Source organism: Phascolarctos cinereus, unplaced genomic scaffold (assembly GCF_003287225.1).
Source record: "Phascolarctos cinereus isolate Bilbo 61053 unplaced genomic scaffold, phaCin_HiC Scaffold_2;HRSCAF=192, whole genome shotgun sequence".
Taxonomy (NCBI): Eukaryota; Metazoa; Chordata; class Mammalia; order Diprotodontia; family Phascolarctidae; genus Phascolarctos; species Phascolarctos cinereus.
Window position 1 is genome coordinate 339,983,530 of NW_027555625.1, and position 19,631 is coordinate 340,003,160.

The following is a 19,631-nucleotide window of genomic DNA, read 5'->3' on the forward strand; positions in this document are numbered from 1 at the left end:
AAATACTGTTTGTTAGCCACTGGGTTGGGAAAGAGGTAATTTTAACTGCCTTCTCTGCCATGTGTCCATGAACACTTGGCACCTTTATCTTCTATCCTTGTTGTGTCTGTGATGGTCTTAGATGAAGCAGTTGAAGTGGATGAGGTCAGAACCTCGCTCACAAAGTCAGAAAAATCATCAGAGGTCCAGCAACTGGTGTCCATAGCTAAGTCTGCTAGCAGCAGGAACAGCCAGGACAGTCCTAAGGAGCAGCCTGCTTGACTCAGCACAGTAGTTTTTGACCTGAAAGCCAAGATAGCATGTCCTGCAAAAAGGGAGTCACTTGTCTATTGACTATACCCTTCTTCAAAAGGAACTTAGTGGAGGGAATATTAGCATCAGTTACTTTAAATTTGAAGCCACTATCTCTAGGGACTGAGGTGGTTTTGGAGGTTTTTGTCCCACTTTTGCAATATATTCTTGGAAAATATCCCTTTGTAAAAGCTAATTGCTGTTAATTGGTTAATTGCTATTAATGGATTAGTAGGTATTGGTCAATCACTGGCTAAATGATATTGAAGATAAAACTGATGTGGATTTGGGAGAAATACAGTGGATGAGATACTGTGAGTGATAATATTAAGAGAATATTAAGAGAACCTCTTAACCTTTCAGTGGTACTCTTATAATCCTGAGGGGAGAATCAGTAGCCTTGTTCCGGGCCTACAATTGATTAGTGATAGTGGGAAGGTTAGAACCTGTACGTTTCACATTAGTGGTATTCTGGCCTTCTGGTTATGTTTTTTGAGGCATTTGATAAGCACTCAATTTTTGCAAACTGAAGTGATAGTACTTAAGAGTTTCTTCCATTTCCTTACAAATCTTATCTATTATTATTGTTGTAATTACATGATCACTAATTATATGCCTCACAAATATTGTATTAGTTGTAAAGACATAGTATAGATGATTGAAGTAAAAAAAGAAAAAGGATAACTTCAAGGGCATATCCTATCAATGGTGGTAGTACCAATGGTTTTAATAGTACCATCTTTGCTTGTCAACTCACCTATCTATTTCAATAGCATGTAATATAATCAACATGTATATATTTATGTTTTTGAAGAGTAGTATTTGCTTCTTCCATACAATTAGTACTATTCCAAATAATTGTTTTGACCAGAAGTTACATGTAATTTTTTAACCTTGTTTTTTGTACGGAATATGGGTTTTTCTTGCAAGTTCAGGCTCTGTAATGTGAACTTGTTCTTTTTACATTAAGCCTCAGTGAGTTTCCAAGAAAAATAGTTACAGGAAATGATTTGTCTGGATGCTAAATTACATACCTAAGTGTTGAGGAAGACTATCTGGAAGGATTTGGCCTCCTATATTCATATTGGGACTTTCCTTCCCTACGTAGCACTTGTATGCTTTGAGGAGCCTTATCCCAGCTTCCATTGTCAGAGATGAGTCTCAGGTCCCAGAGCAAGGCTATATCTCTTTCACAATTCTAGGCACACCCCTGAGAAGTCAGAAGTGATTCTCTAAGGCCATTTCCCCACTGGTTTGCTTTTCTTCAGTATTATCAGTTGAGAATTTATATAGTTATTATTAAATTATCATTCACTAAGGTGATACAGTGAGAAAACTGTTATATAACAAACATCCTTCCAAAAGTACATGACACGCTTTGCCACAAACCCATATAGGATCCAGTGGAAAATGGGCTCACACTTTGAGAGCACGTGTAGCAAAGAAGTAACTTAAAGCTCTGGGTTCCTGGAGGTCCTTTCCTTCCATGTGTGGGGTACTCAAGAAGTTTTCCTTATGCATAGTGTAATTTCTCTTTTGGACTCCTTGTGGAGCCATGAATTTATGTCTTGTTTGTCCTTTGGTGAACATGCAGACACATCAGTTAGATGATCTTGGGATAATGTTAGGATGTGGAAGGGAAGATGGCAAGTCCAAAATCCTCTAGACCTTTCCAAAAAGGTGGGGAGTGAGGAGAACCAGGACAAGGCTCAAACCAAGGCCTCTACTTCTTCCTCTGCCCCCCAGTGACTCTGTGTTAGGAAATTTACTGAAATACCACCTTTGCTCTAACCTCATGAATGACTTTCAAAACTAGCTCAGTACTGAAGTTGCCACATCATCTCGATTCCATGCTGAGTTCAGTCCATTCATCAATTGAGCATTTTATCACTTAACTTTAAGTGGGATGGGGTGACTTGATTGATTTACACAATTACCCTGCTCCTATGCCTATATTTTTTTCCTAGACTTTTTTTTTTGGTGAACGTCTAGTACTGTTTCACAAGAACTCAATAAAAACTCATGTTTATATAGCATTTTAGGATGTACAAAGTACTTTTCTCACAATAATCTTATAAAGAAAGGACTGCAAGTATTATCTCCATTTTGCAGATGGAAGAACTGAGGCTCAGGATTCAATCCCAAGTTGTCTTAGTCCATTACTTTTCCCATTGTTCCATGATTTTTTCAAATTGCTATCTCATGGGGCAGCTAGGTGGCGAAGTGGTTAGAGCACTGGCCCTGAATTCAGGAGAACCTGAGTTCAAATTTGGCCTCAGATGCATAACACTTACTAGCTGTGTGACCCTGGGCAAGTCGCTTAACCTCATTGCCTAGCCAAAAAAAAAAATTGCTATCTCAGATTTCTTTTTTTTTCAAGACATTACTGATCATGCCACCAACATTAAAATCTCCCACCCCTGACCATAACAGTCAGCCATTGATCCTGGAGGGACCAAGTAAGTTTTTGCAGGGGGTCCTCAAATCCATGAAGCATTGCCATTTTAAACTTTATTTAGTTCCAATAAAACATATGGGATAACTCATCATAATAAGTTAACATACCACCTCCTGTAGTTTGAGTACTACTTTAATTTGCCTTGGTCAAAAAGTATGTATTGTGTTCATTTGAGAAAGGACATTGATAAGGTTGAGAGCTCCCCAGGATGACAGAATGACTTGAGATCGTGCCATATGGAAGCTGGTGGCTTAGGGTATGTTTGGAAATTTTTAGTCTGTCTTTAGACAAAGAGACTCAGGGACAACATGATAGTTAGCTTCCAGTATCTAGAGACCTGTCATGTGGAAGAGAGATTATTCAAAAGTCACAATCTTTCCCCCAAATCCTGCCTCTCTTCCTATGTCAAGGACACCAGCATCCAAGCTTGGAACCTTAGAATAATCTTCGATACTTCCCTTTCCCTCGCCTCTCATGTACATAGTTGCTAAGTCTGTTTAATTCTGTCTCCATAACGTCTCTTGAATCCATCTTCTACTTTCAAATCACACAGATGCTATGCTAGCTTAGATTCTCATCACTTCTTGCCTTGACTATTGTGATGGTCTTTCAGTTGGTCTTTGTGACTCCAGGTTTTGCCCTCTCCCATTCACCCTCCACACAACTGCTGAAATGTTATTCCTAAAAGTATGGGTCTGGTCAGGTCAATTCCCTACTGAAAAAAACTACAGTGGCATTTTAGGTTAAAAAGGAAACTCTGTTTTGGCTTGCAAAACACTCCAGATGACCATTCCAAGGCTTATAAAACGTCACTACCCTACACTCACTCTACCTACAAGCTAAATTGGAGTATTTGCTTGTCCATCTCTCATCTCTTTAGCTCGGGACAGGCTGTCCCCCATTCCTGGAATGTATTCCTTCCTCATTTTCACTTCTTAGGAACCCTAACTCTCTTCAAACCTTGGCTCAAGTACAACCACCTACATGAGACCTTTCCTGATCCCCCTGTCAGCCTATGCATCAAACCCCCATTACTTCATATTTGCTTTGCATAGGTTATTTTCCCCCTAGAATGTAAACTCCTTTGAAGGCAGGGACTTTCACTTTTATCTGTGCATCCCCAGTGCTTTGCATAGGACCTAGTACATTTTGAGGTGCAAGGAGTAGTATTCAAATTTGTGATTTTATTGCTATAAGGAAGCAAGGAGGAAACATCCTTCCCGCATGCAGATCGGCAGCTCTTCTGCCATAGGTAGTCTGAGCACTGAGAGGTTAAGAGATTTGACCAGAGTCACGTAAAAACACTGTGTGTCAGAGACAGGACTTGAGGCCAGATTGTTCTGACTCCAGCTTTGGCTCCCAGCTTCTCTGCCATCCTGCCTCCTCTTGCCTCATGTGGTACAGACACTTAGTGCTTAATGAATGAAGGAATGACTGACTCAACTCCAGAGGGTATGGGTAGAAGTTACAGAGTCAAGTTTAGTCCCAGTGGAAGGAAAAATTTTCCTTAAATTAGAACATCTGGAAGTAGAAGGGGTTGCGTTGAGTGGTAGCGGGTGCACAGATGACTGTTGTTGGGGTTATTGAAGAAAAAACCTATAGTCTGGATTTTAGTCATAAACCTACCAGAAATAATTTTTGCTAATTAAATTAAATTAAATTAATTCGAAGCATTTCTTGCTGTGAGAGAGGTATAAAAATTCTCAGAGTATCCTAATGCTTTTGAAAAATTCTGTAACAAGCCATATTAGAGTTATTTACTATTTTAATTTATACTATTCTTAAATAACAGACAAAATTGCAGAGTAAAGATTAAGGAAGGATTCTTAGTACAAAAGTAACTTAAAATGTCACTGTGCAAGCCAAGGGAATAATTTTCTTAAAACCATTCAGTCCCTCTTTCTACTATTCTCTCTAAGGATTTTCCTTTCTGCATGGTCAAAGGTGAATTCGCACTTCTATTAACTGAAATATTCAGACTTCCTCCTTGTCTTAGTCTGATCCTCACCCTATCACTTAAGCAGGAAAAGCCTTCCTGAGCTTATCAGGCTGTGGGGGACTTGAGGGTGGCTTAGAAACTAGTTAGGCCTTTGATAAGAAGGGTGCAAAAAAAGATTTCAGTTTAGCAAATTGATACTTACTTAAAGGAAGATTGCTATAGTTTTCTCATTTATATTAGTGTGAAGGCTTCAGACTAAGATATGGAGAAGAATGTTTTCTTAGGATTTTTAAAATAGGGAGCTAGGAAGTAGGGACTTTAGTGTGCCTCCACAGGTCTTACTTGGACTATATAGAATCTCTGTGGTCCCTCTTCAGTGTCTTTAGGAAGCTCTCTCTGTATATGGAAATAACCCTGATTCTGTGTGAATTATCATATCTTCCACATGTAGCTCATATTATTTCATAGAAGTATGTACATATACATATGTGTGTGTCAGAGGCAGCTAGACAGCTCAGTGGATAGAATGCCAGGCCTGGAGTCGGGAAGACCTGAGTTCAAATGTACCCTCAGATACTTACTAGCTTTGTAACCCTGGGGAAAGCATTTAACCTCTGCCTTAATCCAATGGAGAAGGAAATGACAAACCACTCGAAGACAGTATGGTCTAAAGAGTTGAACAACAAACACAATATCTGTGTTTGTGTGTGTATATGTATATATATGTATAACTTTTCAAATATATAAAAATGCTACTGTGATTGATAAAGTACAAGTTCATTTAAAACATTATAAAGTTCTTTACAGCTTTTTGCCATCATGTAATTTCTTAATAAATTGATAGTAATAGTTTAATGTGTGCGTGCGCATGCATGTGTGAGGATCTGTGACTTTTTTTTTTTTTGCTAAAAAGAGGTCCTTACATTCAAAGATGGGAAACCAACAGCCCATACCAATACATCCTAGCCCATGATCATATCTTTTTCTTCCATTTATTTATTTTATTTTCAATTTATGGAATAAAACAAACATTTCCATAATATAGTATAATTTAAAAAAAAGATGATTGCATATGAAACTGTAATCTATTATGTACACCTTAATTGTATCCAAAGAGGTAGCCTAGAATAATAAAAAGGACTCTTTCTAGCCTTAGATGGTTTGGGCCTTGACCCTATTCTACCTCCTTAGCAGTCATAGAACTTTGGGCCAAGACACTAAACTTTTCCAGCCTGTTTTCTTACCTATAAAATAAGCAGCATAGACATCAGCTGTATCTGAGGAATTGAATCAGGTAGGTGGCTCAGTGGAGAAAGTGCTGGGCCTGGAGTCAGGAAGACTTGAGTTCCTATCTGGTTTCAGATACTTACTGTGGCTATACAACCCTGGGAAGATGCTTAACCTCTGCCTCAGTTTCCTTATCTATAAAAAGGGATTAATAATAGCATCGATCTCGCAGGGATGTTATGAGAACAAAACAAGATGATATTTGTAAAGGGGTTTTGCAAATCATAAATCCCTATACAAACACTAGCTATTATTATTATCATCATTATTATCTTTGTCACATTTAAACATGTTAGTGGATAACTCTCATCTCCCCAGGATATCGAGTTCCTTGAAGTCAAAGATTATATCATTCTGTTTGCATTTCCCTCTCACCCAGCAGAGTGCTTAATCTGCTATCAAGAAGACAACACATATTTTTGTTGTTTGTTGTTGTTAAGTTGTTTCAGTTATGTCCAACTCTTCGTGACCCCATTTGGGGTGTTCTTGGCAATGATGCTGGAGTGGTTTGCCATTTCTTCCTCTAGCTCATTTTACAGATGAGGAAACTGAAGCAAACAGGATTAAGTGATTTACCCAGGGCCACACAGCTAGTAAGTGCCTGAGGCCAGATTTGAACTCAGGAATGTGAGTATTCCTGATTGCAGGCCTTGTACTCTATCCACTGAGCCTCCTAGCTGCCCCAACAAATATTTATTAAGTGCCTAATATGTGCCAGGCATTGTGCTAGGTGATTGGCGTGTAAAGACAATAACAAAATAGCCACTGTTGAAGAAACAACACATATAAAAGTCAATACAAAATGTATACTTGAGTTCAACTGTGACTTTAGTAAATTAAAAAAGTAATTTGGGGAAAGGGAAGAGGGAACAAACAATTTGGGTGGGTGGATTGCCAGGGATTAGGAAAGGCCTTATTTACAAAGTAGTACTTTGGACCCATCCCCCTTTTTTACAACCTTATCACTGGTTCCTCTCTTCTTTCCCACTCCTCCCATGCCATTGAGCAAAAGGAAAAACAAAACCTTTATAACAAATATTAATAACCAAACAACATTTTTATATTGACTATTTCTGAAAATGTTTGTTTCAGCTGAGCTTTAAAGCAAGCTAAGGATTCATTCTAAGAGCAGGTGGTGAGGAGGAAGGGTTTTGTAGAAATGGAGGCTGGCCTGTGCTAAGCACAGAAAAGTTCTCAAAGATACTTGAGTTGAAATGAACAGCCATCTATTTTATTTTACTTCTGTCTCCTTTTGGAAGCTAGAGATGTTGGGTAGTGAGGATAAATCAGGAACCGTGGGGGAGAGGATTCAGGAAATTCCTCTGATGGTAAAAAGTCTCTGGCCGGTCATGACCCCACCTATGTGTGTCATGACAGTGAATGTATTGAAGCAAATAATTCAGCCCCTTCCCCATGTGACCAGGGTCTTTACAGCTCAAGTGTAGTTCAAGGTTTATACTTCCGTAATGTTTGTAATGATATTTCTAGCTTCTGGCCTTCTGCTTGCAGATAGAAAGACCTAGGATTTCTTGAAAAGGAGGGAATACATTTTTTTTTCTAAAAATTCCATGCCTTTGTGCTGCCAGTTACAATTAATCCCAAAGAAAAAAGCACAAATACTTGGGAGCACTGGAAATGTCTTTTTGCAGAAGGTGGAATTTGAGCTGAGTCTGAAAGAAAGCCAAGGGAAGCTAGGAGGCAGAGGTGAGTAGGGGAAGAGCATTCAAGGTATGAACAGCCAGTGCAAAAAGACTAGAGAGGGAGTGTTGTGTGTGTGTGTGTGTGTGTGTGTGTGTGTGTGTGTGTGTGTGTGTGTAACAGGGACTATTGCACAGATAGAGTACATCATTTTGCTTGACTGATATAAATCCCTCATGTAGGAGAGGGCGGAGATTTCTCCTGGGAGAGTTGTGATGACATGTAATGGAAGTGCTTTTGGAAAAAAATGGAATGGGGAAAAAAAACAAACAAAAAAAAGTGGAATGGGTAGGCATGGTAACTAGTTCTGGTTTGTTAACCATATAGTTAGGAGAAACCTTTACAAATGACTTCATAGCTAGAACTAGGATGGCTTTCAAAAGGGTGTTAGCCACTATAGCCTGGGGGAGGGAGAGAAAAAAGAAATTTATGTGATAATTTTGTTGTATTTTTGAAAGGAATAGCAAGTTGTGCATAGTAGATTTTCAGTTTTATGTACAATCATTATTTTTATTGTACTGTGCCATTAATTTATTCCATAAATTAAAAATAAAATTCAAAAAATGCTTCCTAATAATAACTAACATTTATATATCACTTAATATGTGTCAGACTCTGAGCTAAGCACTTTACAATTATTATCTAATTTGATCCCCACAACCACCCTGGAAGATGGGTACTATCATTATCCCATTTTACAAATGAGAAAACTGAGGCAAAAAGATTAAATGGCTTGTCCAGGATTACATAGCTAATAAATGTCTGAGGCTAAATTTGAACACGGATTTTCTTGACTCCAGGCCCACTATACCGCTTACCTGCCCTAAATTGTTAACTGACTTATGGACAGACTGGGGAGGCAATAGTCTCACTATACTCTGCCTTTGTCAGACCTCATCTGGAATTAAGTGGTATGGTTAAGAATTGCATTAATACATTATTGAATGTCCAAGGAAAGGCAGTCAGGACGGTGAAGGGCTTTGAGTCCATGATAATGAAATTTGATTGAAAGAACTAAGCATATTTAGCCTGGAGAAAAGAAGAGGGGTGAGGAGAGAGATAATGGTAGCCCAGTTTCAGTATTTGAAGGGCTGTGACGTGGCCTCAGAGGGCCAGACAGGAGCAGTGGAGGGAAGTGGCAAATAGATAAATTTAAAGTGGATGTCAGAAAACACTTCCACACAGTTAGACTTGTCTGAAAGTGAGGTGGTGAGTTCTTCCACCTTGAACGTCTTTAATCAGAAGCTGGACTATCATTTGTCACTTACGTTATCAGGTGGGTGGGTGGAGATTCCCTTTTGGAATGGGTGTGATTTGATGGTCTCTATGAACCCTCCCAATTCTCAAATTCTCTGGTTCTGTGATTGCACTGATGAAGCAGGCAGGAAAAAGTCTGTTAACAGGAAATGCATCAATGTTCAAATTATGGTAGAGCAAACTTAAGAAGGGAGTAATGGGCTTGTGTGTTCTAAAGTACTTTCCAAGAAATTGGAGTGATTTAAATATCTCACATCATTAAATTGCAATGATAAGAGGAGCTTTGTGACGGATGTACATGTAGCTCCGCACCAGATGCTGAACCAAAGTTGACACCTAGAAGCTATGTCTGAAGTCAGGTGCTCAAAGAGGATTTCAGCAATCTATTTGATGAGTCATTGAAACAGATAACATGTGAATGGCTATTATAGTTCATATACTTGTGAACAGAGCTGTTTGGAAACCATTTTGCATCATAAGGAAGCAATATCATGTTGAGTGCTCTGTGTTCTTTTTTAGGTGTCACCCTTTCTGCTGACCTTTGAAAGAGATGACACAGAAAGGCAGGTGATTAGCTTCCTCTTGGGTCTCTATTTTGGAAATAATCATAGAGCAGCAATATTATTCCTGCAATCACACATCCAAAACAAATAGCATCTTTTGAGAGTTCTTTCTTCTTTCTTCTCCCATAGAAACTGCATGAACACTACACATATTTTGTTCCATTTATCTAATTTCTTCTCAGAGTACTTCTTCAGTATGCTTTCTTTTTTATATCAATGTTTATATATTTTATCCTTTAGAATGCGAGTTTTTTAAAGGAAATTGAATACCATGCACTATTTTTCTTTTTCAGCCCAGAATAGTGTGGATACTTAATAGAATGCTTATATAGGTACTGTAGATGGGCAATTAGTGGAACAGTATAATGCCCTATTTTCTTTAAAAATTTATTGATTCCTTTTGTCCTTGCCTCATAGATATTTCCCACTCCCTTACAGATTAAAAACTCCTTTGTTAAAAAGAAAAAAATAAACAAAAATTTCCTTTTTATTGATTGTATTTGATGATGTGTGTAATATTCTCTCTTACTGTTCTCCAGGGCTCTGTCATGAAGGAAAGGGAAATTTTTATCAGCTGTTTTCTAGGACCTTTATTGGTTTTTCCACTATTCAGAATTCTACTTGCTTTTAATGACTTCATTTAAACTGTAGTCATTGTATATATGAGATGGAGTCACTAGTCAGGAATAACAAGGCAACCAGTTTGACTGAACTATAAAGTGCATAATAACCCTGGAAATGTGGGTTCTGTCAGATTGTAAAGGGCTTGAAATGCCAAACAAAAGAGTTTGTATTTGATACTAGAGATTATAGGGAGTCATTGAAGCTTATGGATCAAGAGGATGACATGGCCAGACCCTTATTTTAGATATATCATTTTTGCAGCTAAGTGGAGGATGGATTAGAGAAAAGATTTAAGTCATAGACCAATGAGGTCAGTAGCCTAGGTCAGAGGTAATGAAGGCCTGAACTAGTATGGTGGCTATGTGAGTGGAGAGAAGAGGAAGATGTGTGAGAGAAGGGACTAGGTAGGAGAGATCTTGTAGAAGCAGAATCAGCAAGGTTTGGTAACTGATTTGCCATGTGTGGTAAGGAGAAAGAAGAGTTGAAGTGGAATTGGGTACCTAGAAGAAGGGGCGTGGCCACTTTGGAAATACCTAAGTTAGGAAGAAGGCTGGGTTTGGGTGGTCAGTTGCCTTAAACATGTTGAGTTTGAGATGCAAATGGGACATCCAGTTCAAAATGTTTAATAATCTACTACGGATGTGGGACTGAGGCTTAGGAGAAAAATTGATATATAGATCTATGATGTATATACATAGACCTGATAATTGAATCCATAGAAATTGATGAGGTCGCCAAGACAGAAAGCATAGAGAAAGAAAAGGGCCCAGGACAGAGTCTTGGGGCACACCCACAATGACGAGGAGGAACATGGGTGATGATAGAGCAAAGGATACTGAGAGGCAGTCAGTAAGATGGTTAGGAAATGAACCAAGATAGAGCGGTATTATTTAGGAGAAGAGGTTAGACAACAGTATCAAATGCTACACAGGTCAAGACTGATGGAGATTAAAATTAGGTTATTGGATGTTAAACTAGTGTTAAAGAGATCATTGATAACTTCCAAGGGTCAGAGTGGAGGCAATGAGAGTAGATGGCTTTTTCTGGATGAGTGGCTTAGAAGGAGAAGAGAAATATAGGCAAAAATCTCCAGAAGATGGTAGGGTCAAATGAAAGTTTTTAAGGATGAAAGAGACGTGGGTACTTTGTAAGATAGGGAAGAAGGCAGTAGGAAGAGAGAATTTAAAGGTTAGAGAAAGAGAAGGGGTGATCGTGGGGGTAATCTGTTGAAAAATATGGGAGCGTATGGAATCAACATGTGTAGTAGTTGGTGTTACTAAAGATAAGGTGATGAACATGTGGAACAGAATGGACCAGTAGAAGGACAAGACAATAGCCACGGAGGGGCTTAGTCCACTTGAAGAGAGTATAGATCCAAGTGCCTCACCAGATTCTGAGAAGAGAATTCCTGAAATGAACATTGATTAATTCCGGCACTTGTTTATGTTAAAGCCCACTTATCATAAAAAAAAGGAAAAAAAAGAAACCATAGTAAAGGTGGGAAGACTGAAAGATCATCAGTCAAAGGCTTTGGAGATGTAGAGATGGGGAGAAGAGGGCACTCATAGGGAATGAACTCTTTTTCTCAGCATGAGGTCCTCTGTTGAAAAGGTAGAGGGAGGGTTGTGAGGGAGTCCTGAGAAGAGACTAAAGAAGGTTAGGAACAACCATAGAAGATCAGTTTGGTAGAGGGAACAAGAAAAAGTTCGTCTTGATGCATTGAGGGACCAGCTGAGATTAGATATAAAATTTGTATTCGATCCAGGCATCATGGTTGTCTGACTTCTAGCACCATTGGGCACTGTGTTAGTGGGAGCAGAGGAGTTAGCTGATGTGAATAATCCAGAGATGGGGTTGGGCAAGAGATTCATGAATATAGGATAATGAAAATGTTGAACTGGTTAAGTATAGAGGCAAGATTAGGAAAGCCAATAGTTGTGAAAGGTACCTGATGTCACTTTTTGTTTTTGTTGTTGTTTTGGTGAGTTTTTTAATGGTATGGCCCTTTGTGTTCAGTACACATACAGTATATACTTGAGCTTATTATGGTAAAACAAGTAAGATGTTAATTTTAAACCTAATTTCTGCAAGACTGCCTTCTAGTTTTTGAAGTAATTCTCATTAAAAAAGAGTAGTTCTTCTGGTAATTTATGTGCTTGTCTTTATAAAATACTGAATTACTGTTTTCTATTGTTCTTGTTTCTTGCTTACCTAGATTATTCCACCGATTTCCTTTCCTGTTTTTTTAACCATTACTAGATGAGTTTTGATCACTACTACTTTATAGTTCAGGGTCTGGTAGTCCCGATAGACCCTTTGTACTGTATTTTGAAAAGGAGGCTTTAAAAATGAAACACCTAAGAGATGGGAAAATATATTGTGTATTTTTGGTTGTTTTTATCCTTACGAATGACAGTAAAATGACAGCAAATGACAATTAAAAATATACGGCCTGAAGCTGACGTATTTAGGTTATTTTGAGTGCTCTGGATGACTTCTCTGTGGCCTTTGTTGGTTATAATCAATAATAAGAAATGATGTCTCAAATCCTGGTTTCCAGGGTTACCTACTCAGTGCTGATAGCAGGCAGGAAATTAAAACAATCTGTGATCTTGTTTTGTTTTTATTAGTTACAGATGGGAGCTTTCAGATATATACATGTTAGAGTAAAATATAAATAAATACAGCATGGAAAAACTTCACTACAGAAGAATAATAACTTGAATAAATAAACCCAATTAGGCATCTTAATAAAAAAAATTGGTATACAGTTAATATTGAGCTAGTTGCCAGGTTATTGCTACGTTATTATACATTATTGGTTTTGATATATTATGAGTGACTAACTCACTCACTTAGTGACCACATCCATTCCCAGGAGTTTGAATATCATCTCTGTGCTGATGATTCTCAGATTTATATATTTAACTCTGTTTTCTCTCCTGTGCTCCAGTCCGCCATTACCAACTATCTATTGGACATTTCAAACTTGTTGGCCCACAGGCATCTCAAATTCAACATTTCCAAAATAAAATTCATTGTGTTTCCCCAGAAAACCACTAGACTTCTGAGAAACAGGAAACTATTTCTGCTGAGGGTAATTATCTACATCCTACCAATTACCCAGGTTTTGCAACTTTGGTATTATCTTTGACTTTTCACCTGCTGTCACCATACATATCCAGTCAGTTGCTAAATCTTCCAATTTCTACCTCCACAGCATCTCTCACATAAACATTTCCCCTTCTTTCTGCTCACATAGCCACCACTCTAATTCAGACCTTCATCACCACTAATCTTAGACTATTGCAATAGCCTCCAATTAGAGGAGACCTAATTGGACTCCCTTCCTCAAGTCTTTCCCCTCTCCAATCCATCCTCCACAAAGATATTTTCCTAGAGTGCAAGTATTACTATATTATGGCCCTACTCAGTTAACTCAAGCGACTCCCCATTCCCTCCAATATCAAATAGAAACTTTTTTTGTTTTTAACATTTAAAGCCTTTCAACAACTTGACACCAGTCTCCCTTCCCACCTGTCTTATAGATTACTCTCCTTCATTTACTCTTTAGTTCAAACAAATGAATTTCTTGCTATTCTTCATACTCAACATTCCACCTCCCGTATTTGTATGGAACGTCTCCTAAACCTGAAATGAATTTCCTCCTCACCTCCACGTCTTAGAATTACTTGTTTCCTTCAAAAGTCTGCTCAAGTACCAGTTTTTACATGAAGCCTTCCGTGATATTCCTAGTGCCTTCCCAAGTGCCCTTTTGGGGATAAATATATCTCATATGTGTGTGTGTGTGTGTGTGTGTGTGTGTGTGTGTGTATGTATGTATATATATATATGTAAAATGTATGTGTATATATGTATTTTTGTTCACATAGTCCTCCCTGATACGATGCAAGCTTCTTGAGAGTAGGTACTGTTTATTTTTTTTGGCTTTGTACCCCCAGCTTTTAGAACAGTGCCTCACATACAGTAGGCACATAATAGTTGATTGATTATTTGAATATTTCCCATGCACAGTATATAATAGTACCATTGTATATGTCACTTGCTGAGACTGCTTCCTAATTAAAGGACTAGAATTTCTGCCTGGGCTGATGATAGACATATTCTGATCCTGAGAAGAAAAAGTTAAAACTTTTTGTAGCTTTTATTACATTTGACAGTTAACTCCTTTTCTCCTTCTTCATTTTAAGAAATCGTTCTTTAGGGGCCACTAGGTGGCGCAGTGGATAGAGCACCGGCCCTGGATTCAGGAGGACCTGAGTTCAAATGTGAGCTCAGACATATAATATTTACTAGCTGTGTGACCTTGGGCAAGTCACTTAACCCCATTGCCTAGCCTCCCCCCCAAAAACTTTGTTCTTTTATTTCCATAACCAGGAGATTCTCAAAAATGATTGAAATTTTTATTAGGTCGTAATTATTTTAAAAGTGACAAAATCCAGAATATATTTTGGAGCACATGGAGATAATTTCTCTCTAGCCTTAAAAAAAAAAAGATTATGATAGAGTACTTAGAATGAAAAATCTAATTCCTTAGAAAAGGAAGTTTGGGGAAAAAGAGGTTCATCCAGTTTTTCCTTTCTAGTTTTTAGCAGGCAGTCTAAGGCTACAACTTTAATTATCCTGACAATCGCTCTAATGAATTTCTACCACATATTTAAATGTGACTCTAGGGATGATAACCTAGACTTAAATTCTTACTCAGTGCCCGGAAGTCATTAACCTTTTCAAGAGCCACAGTACCATTGGGGAACTTGACTAAGGGGATCATCTTCCTGGTGACTCATCAAATATCCTTTTTTGGGGGCAGCCAGGTGGTGTAGTGGATAGAGCTCCGGCCTTGGAGTCAGAAGGACCTGAGTTCAAATCCGACCTCAGACGCTTTGACACTTACTGGCTGTGTGACCCTGGGCAAGTCACTTAACCCCAACTGCCTCACCAAAAAGCCAAAAAAACCCCAGACCCCACAAATATCCTTTCTTTTCTGAAAGAGGATAAGTACTCCCATCTCATACTCTATTTCAAATGAGATAATGAGTGGAAAGCACTTTGGAACCCTTGAAGTGCCATGTAAATGCTCGTCATCATCATCCTGCAGCCATCCATTCTGGTGATGACTTAATTCCAGGGACTGAAGCCTTCTACAGAAGTCCTGTTGAGCACAAGTAATGTTTATAAAGGAAGAAAAGGAATATGCTGGTAAATATTTAACAACCAGGTTGGGAAGGGGAGTATGTACATTATTAACGTTTTCTGAAGTCTAGACAATCAACAAAACACCAAATTTCTTCTGCTTTTTTTTTTTGTTAGGCAATGGGGTTAAGTGACTTGCCCAGGGTCACACAGCTAGTAACTGTTATGTGTCTGAGGGTGGGTTTGAACTCAGGTCCTCCTGAATCCAGGGCCGGTGCTCTATCCGCTGCGCCACCTAGCTGCCCCAACAAAACACCAAATTAAGGTTTGATTTATAGCAGTTACTTATTTCTGAGATGTAAATGCTCACACTGATAATTTAATAACCAGTTTGCAAACTGGTTAGAACTGGTTCCAGCATGCTCCTACTCATCCCTGAAACTTCCTGTTGGCTTTTCTAACTAGGGACTAGGCATCTTGTCAATGTGTCTGGCATTCTGGATAGAGATAGTCCAACTCAGTTTTCAGTGGAGTCCTTCAAAACAATGTATTACTGTGTTCAAGGGGAAATTTGACTCTTGGTTAGAATGAAAGTCTGAAGAATGACATAATATTAAATGTATAGATAAACAGTTGCTTGGAGGGGTTAATAATAAGATTCTGTCTCTGTTGTAAGAATGCAGAATAAAACATGAAAAACTGAATTTGTCAATGTTTTGCTACCAGTTTTGTTTTTACAAAGTTGGAAGGTATGTTACTAAAACAAACATTTAATTTCAGATATCCTGAATGACGCTATATTTGATGAAGACCATGATGAGATGGTGATTGTAAAGGACATAGACATGTTTTCAATGTGTGAACATCACTTAGTGCCATTTGTTGGAAAGGTAATGTTGATTCTTACTCAAAGAAGACTGTGCTTTTATTATCTTTGTTTATCTCTGGAGTTACTTTTTTAAGCAAATATTTTTTAAATTCAAGTCTCTTCTTGTAGAATAAAAATTCCCTCTGTGGACAGACACACACACACACACACACACACGACATTTAGAAGTCAGCCTACCTCTTCTCTCTTTATCAACTGATGAATCTAATAGTTTCTGGCATTTTATTTCAAAGCGCTTCATGGAATAGCAAAAAACCCTTCAGGGTAGATGTTTGGTATTAAATCAGAGCATCATAGATAGTAGTTTTGTCATGTAATAGGTTTCAATAAAGATTTGAAAAAGCTGCATTTGGATTTTAATCAAGGTGACTGCAATGACACTGTGTATCTCTGATCTTTATTCTGGTCAAGCAATGAGTGATCCAAAGTTAATATTTAATACTTCACTCCATGGTCAATGGTGAGAGCAATGTTAACTTCCTACATAGCATCAGACTTGAAGCAGATTTTCATATTTATAGCTAGAATTTCATATTATAGCTAGAATTGTTCCCAACATATCTATATTATGATTTCTCACAAGGAAATAGGTACAGTGTTCTGATCTAATATAGACAAACATAACTGAATCTAATACAACTTCGATGATCATTTGAGACATAAACCTTCTTTGAATTCTACATCCCAAATATGTTTGACTTGAGAAATGAAAATTGTTATTATTTTGTTATAGAACTGCTATGATTATAGAATTTTGAATTGAAAGGGACTGAAAGATCATGTATTCTGTCATCTTCCTTATGCAGACAAGGAAACTGAAGAATTTGCTCAAGATAATACAGGGAGTTCATGGCAGAGTCAGTGTCTGACCCCATCTCTTGATTCTCAGCTCAGGATTCTTTCCATTATGCCACATTGCTTAATTTCAGTTTTATCTACATTTCACTATGTTTGTATATATACTAATTTTGTGCACTTAATATATTGTGTAGCTAAAGTATGATGTTTGAAATGATCAGTTGGCTAATATAACATTACAGAACTGCAGAATTTGAGAATTGGTGGGGACCTTAGCAGACATGTTCAACTCATCCACAAAAGGGCATCCCCCATGACCTACTGGACTACCATACAAGTGGTTACCCAGACTGTACTTGAAAACCTTTAAGATGACCACAACTCCTTGAGGGAATGATCTAATATTTAGAAATTTTTTTCCTGAAATCAAGCCTAAATATATCTCTTTTCAGCCACTACTCATTGAATTGAATCTGTAAAATAATCAACAATGATTTAGCATTTATTTAACAAAAGAGTATGTCCCATAAAATCAAATAAGCAGAAGAATGAATTGAAGCTCTATCTACAAATGCCCCTCTGTATAATATAAGCTCCTTGAAGGGATTGTTTTCATTTTGTCAGTCAACAAGCATCTATTAAGCATCCGCTAGGGTTAGTGCTAAATCTAGGGATATGAAATTTTTAAAAAATTCTCTAAGAAAGTTAAGGAAGCACCCTAAAAGAATTGATATTCTAATGAAAAAGATAACCTGAAAGTAACTAGTACCTATAAGATATATACATACAGCATAAATAGAAGGTAACCTCAGAGGGAAGGCACTAGCTATGTGAGGGAAAAAGAAAGGTCTGTAGTAAGTGGGATTTGATTTGAGTCTGGAAAAAAGGCAGCGTTGTCAAGGGCCAGGTAAGGAAGGAGAACATTGCAAGCATCGAGGATTGCCAGTGCAAAGCTACAGAGAAGAGATGGAGCAAACAGGCTAACATTGGGCTATGAAATGCATGGAGGGAAGTCAAGTGTAAGAACACTAGAAACTCAGGAAAGGGCCAGGTTGTGAAGTCTTTAAATGTCAGGATTTTATATTTGATTTGGACATGAGAGGAAGCCACTGGCAATTATTAATGGGTGAGCAAGGATGACATGGTCAGACCTGCACTTTAGGAAAATTACTTTGGCAGCTGTAAGAGATGAATTGGAGTGGTAGTCAGGTAGACCAATTAGAAGGCTATTAACAAAAGTCAGACAATGAGAGACTGTACTAGAGCAGTGGCACTTAGGAAGGAGAGCAGGGGTCATATATCAGAGAAGTTGCAAAAGTAGAAAGGACAAGATTTGGAAGAGTGCCTCCAAGTATTTCAAGGATGCGTCCATGATGTCTTATTGTGGTTAGGGAGGCAGACAACAGTACTGGTGATGAGAAGTCATGAGATGCACAAGTTTTCAGCAGTAAGTGACCGTCACTATTGCTGTTTCTGATTCCATTCCTCCCAAGGACTCCTGCCATGTCTGATAGTCTGTGCCTATTCTAGTATTCAAGTCACCCAGAATTATAAGCTTGTCTTCTTTTGGCACATTGATGATGAGGTTGTCCCAGCCTTCACAGAATTTTTCTTTGATCTCATCAGGTTTCGTCATAGTCAGGGCTTATGCGCTAATGATAATGGCTTGGTGCTTTCCTGCAAATGGCAATATTCACTTCTTTGGGGAGGCATGCAGTCTTGCTGGCTAGGCTGGATCTGACTGTGAAATCTATACCTGCTTCGTAGTATTCTTCACCACCGTGGCCATTCCAGAAAAATGTGTCTCTAACTCTGCCTTCAGTAAGCGGGTCTTTGTTTGCCAGTCTTGTTCCACTCAGGGCTGCTAATTGAATATAGCACTTGATGAGTTATCTAGCAGCAAGAGCTGTGTGTTTCTCAGTTCTCCTACATTTCCTGTTGTCTATAAGTGTTCACCCATTCCATGTGCCAAGGGTGAGCGGAATCATCTTCACAAAAGGTTTTTGATTTTTGTTTCAACTACAGGGGGAGATCCCCACCTGCTGAGGTAAGTAGGCCAGAGTTTGAATGAGGCAGACAATTTTTAGGGCACTTTTTCTAGTTCCTTCTTCCCATGATTAGGTGAGCAGTGCAGTCTTTAGAAGGGCTGCACGGACACCCAGCAGGCTGCCAAATTCATCTGTTGCTTTGGTCAGGTGAGAAGATAACTCTGTGGCCTGGGCCGCCTATGTGCAGGGTTGTGGCCACAGATTCCAATGTATCTGCACTCGTCTATTGCCACAGTACTTTAAGGTGGATGAAGTAGTAGATGAGTGATATCTTTACTTGTGCATGAATTTGATTTAAGTGAGGCAGAGTTGCACAGAGTCTTGAGGCTCACTGTCTCTTACAGTGTCATTGGTGTCCAGAGGCAAGACAGAAGTCAAGATGACTGGTGATTGCCTGGGATGCGGTAGATGACCATAGTGTTTTCTGTGTCTGACCAAACTCTAAGCCCTCTCTAGTGCCTGCTTCAGCTGCCTTCATGGCCATTGGAACAAAATTATTCTTGTCCACCTATGCCTGTGGGAAAAGTCTTCACATGCTTAGGTAGATATTTTCTCTAACTCACAGACAGGTTTGAGGTCTATTGGTTACCCTCAACCTGATTTGGCCCATGTGCCTAGACAGATT

At 38.5% G+C, this 19,631-nt stretch overlaps 1 protein-coding gene across 1 annotated transcript in view; it reads left to right on the top strand.

The window, feature by feature from the left end:
• Positions 1-19,631, top strand: part of GCH1 (GTP cyclohydrolase 1) — a 73,490-nt gene that overhangs the window by 36,422 nt on the left and 17,437 nt on the right. Inside the window, 1 exon segment of the mRNA XM_020991295.2 lies at positions 16,052-16,161. Within this exon segment, the coding sequence (XP_020846954.2) occupies positions 16,052-16,161 (110 nt within the window).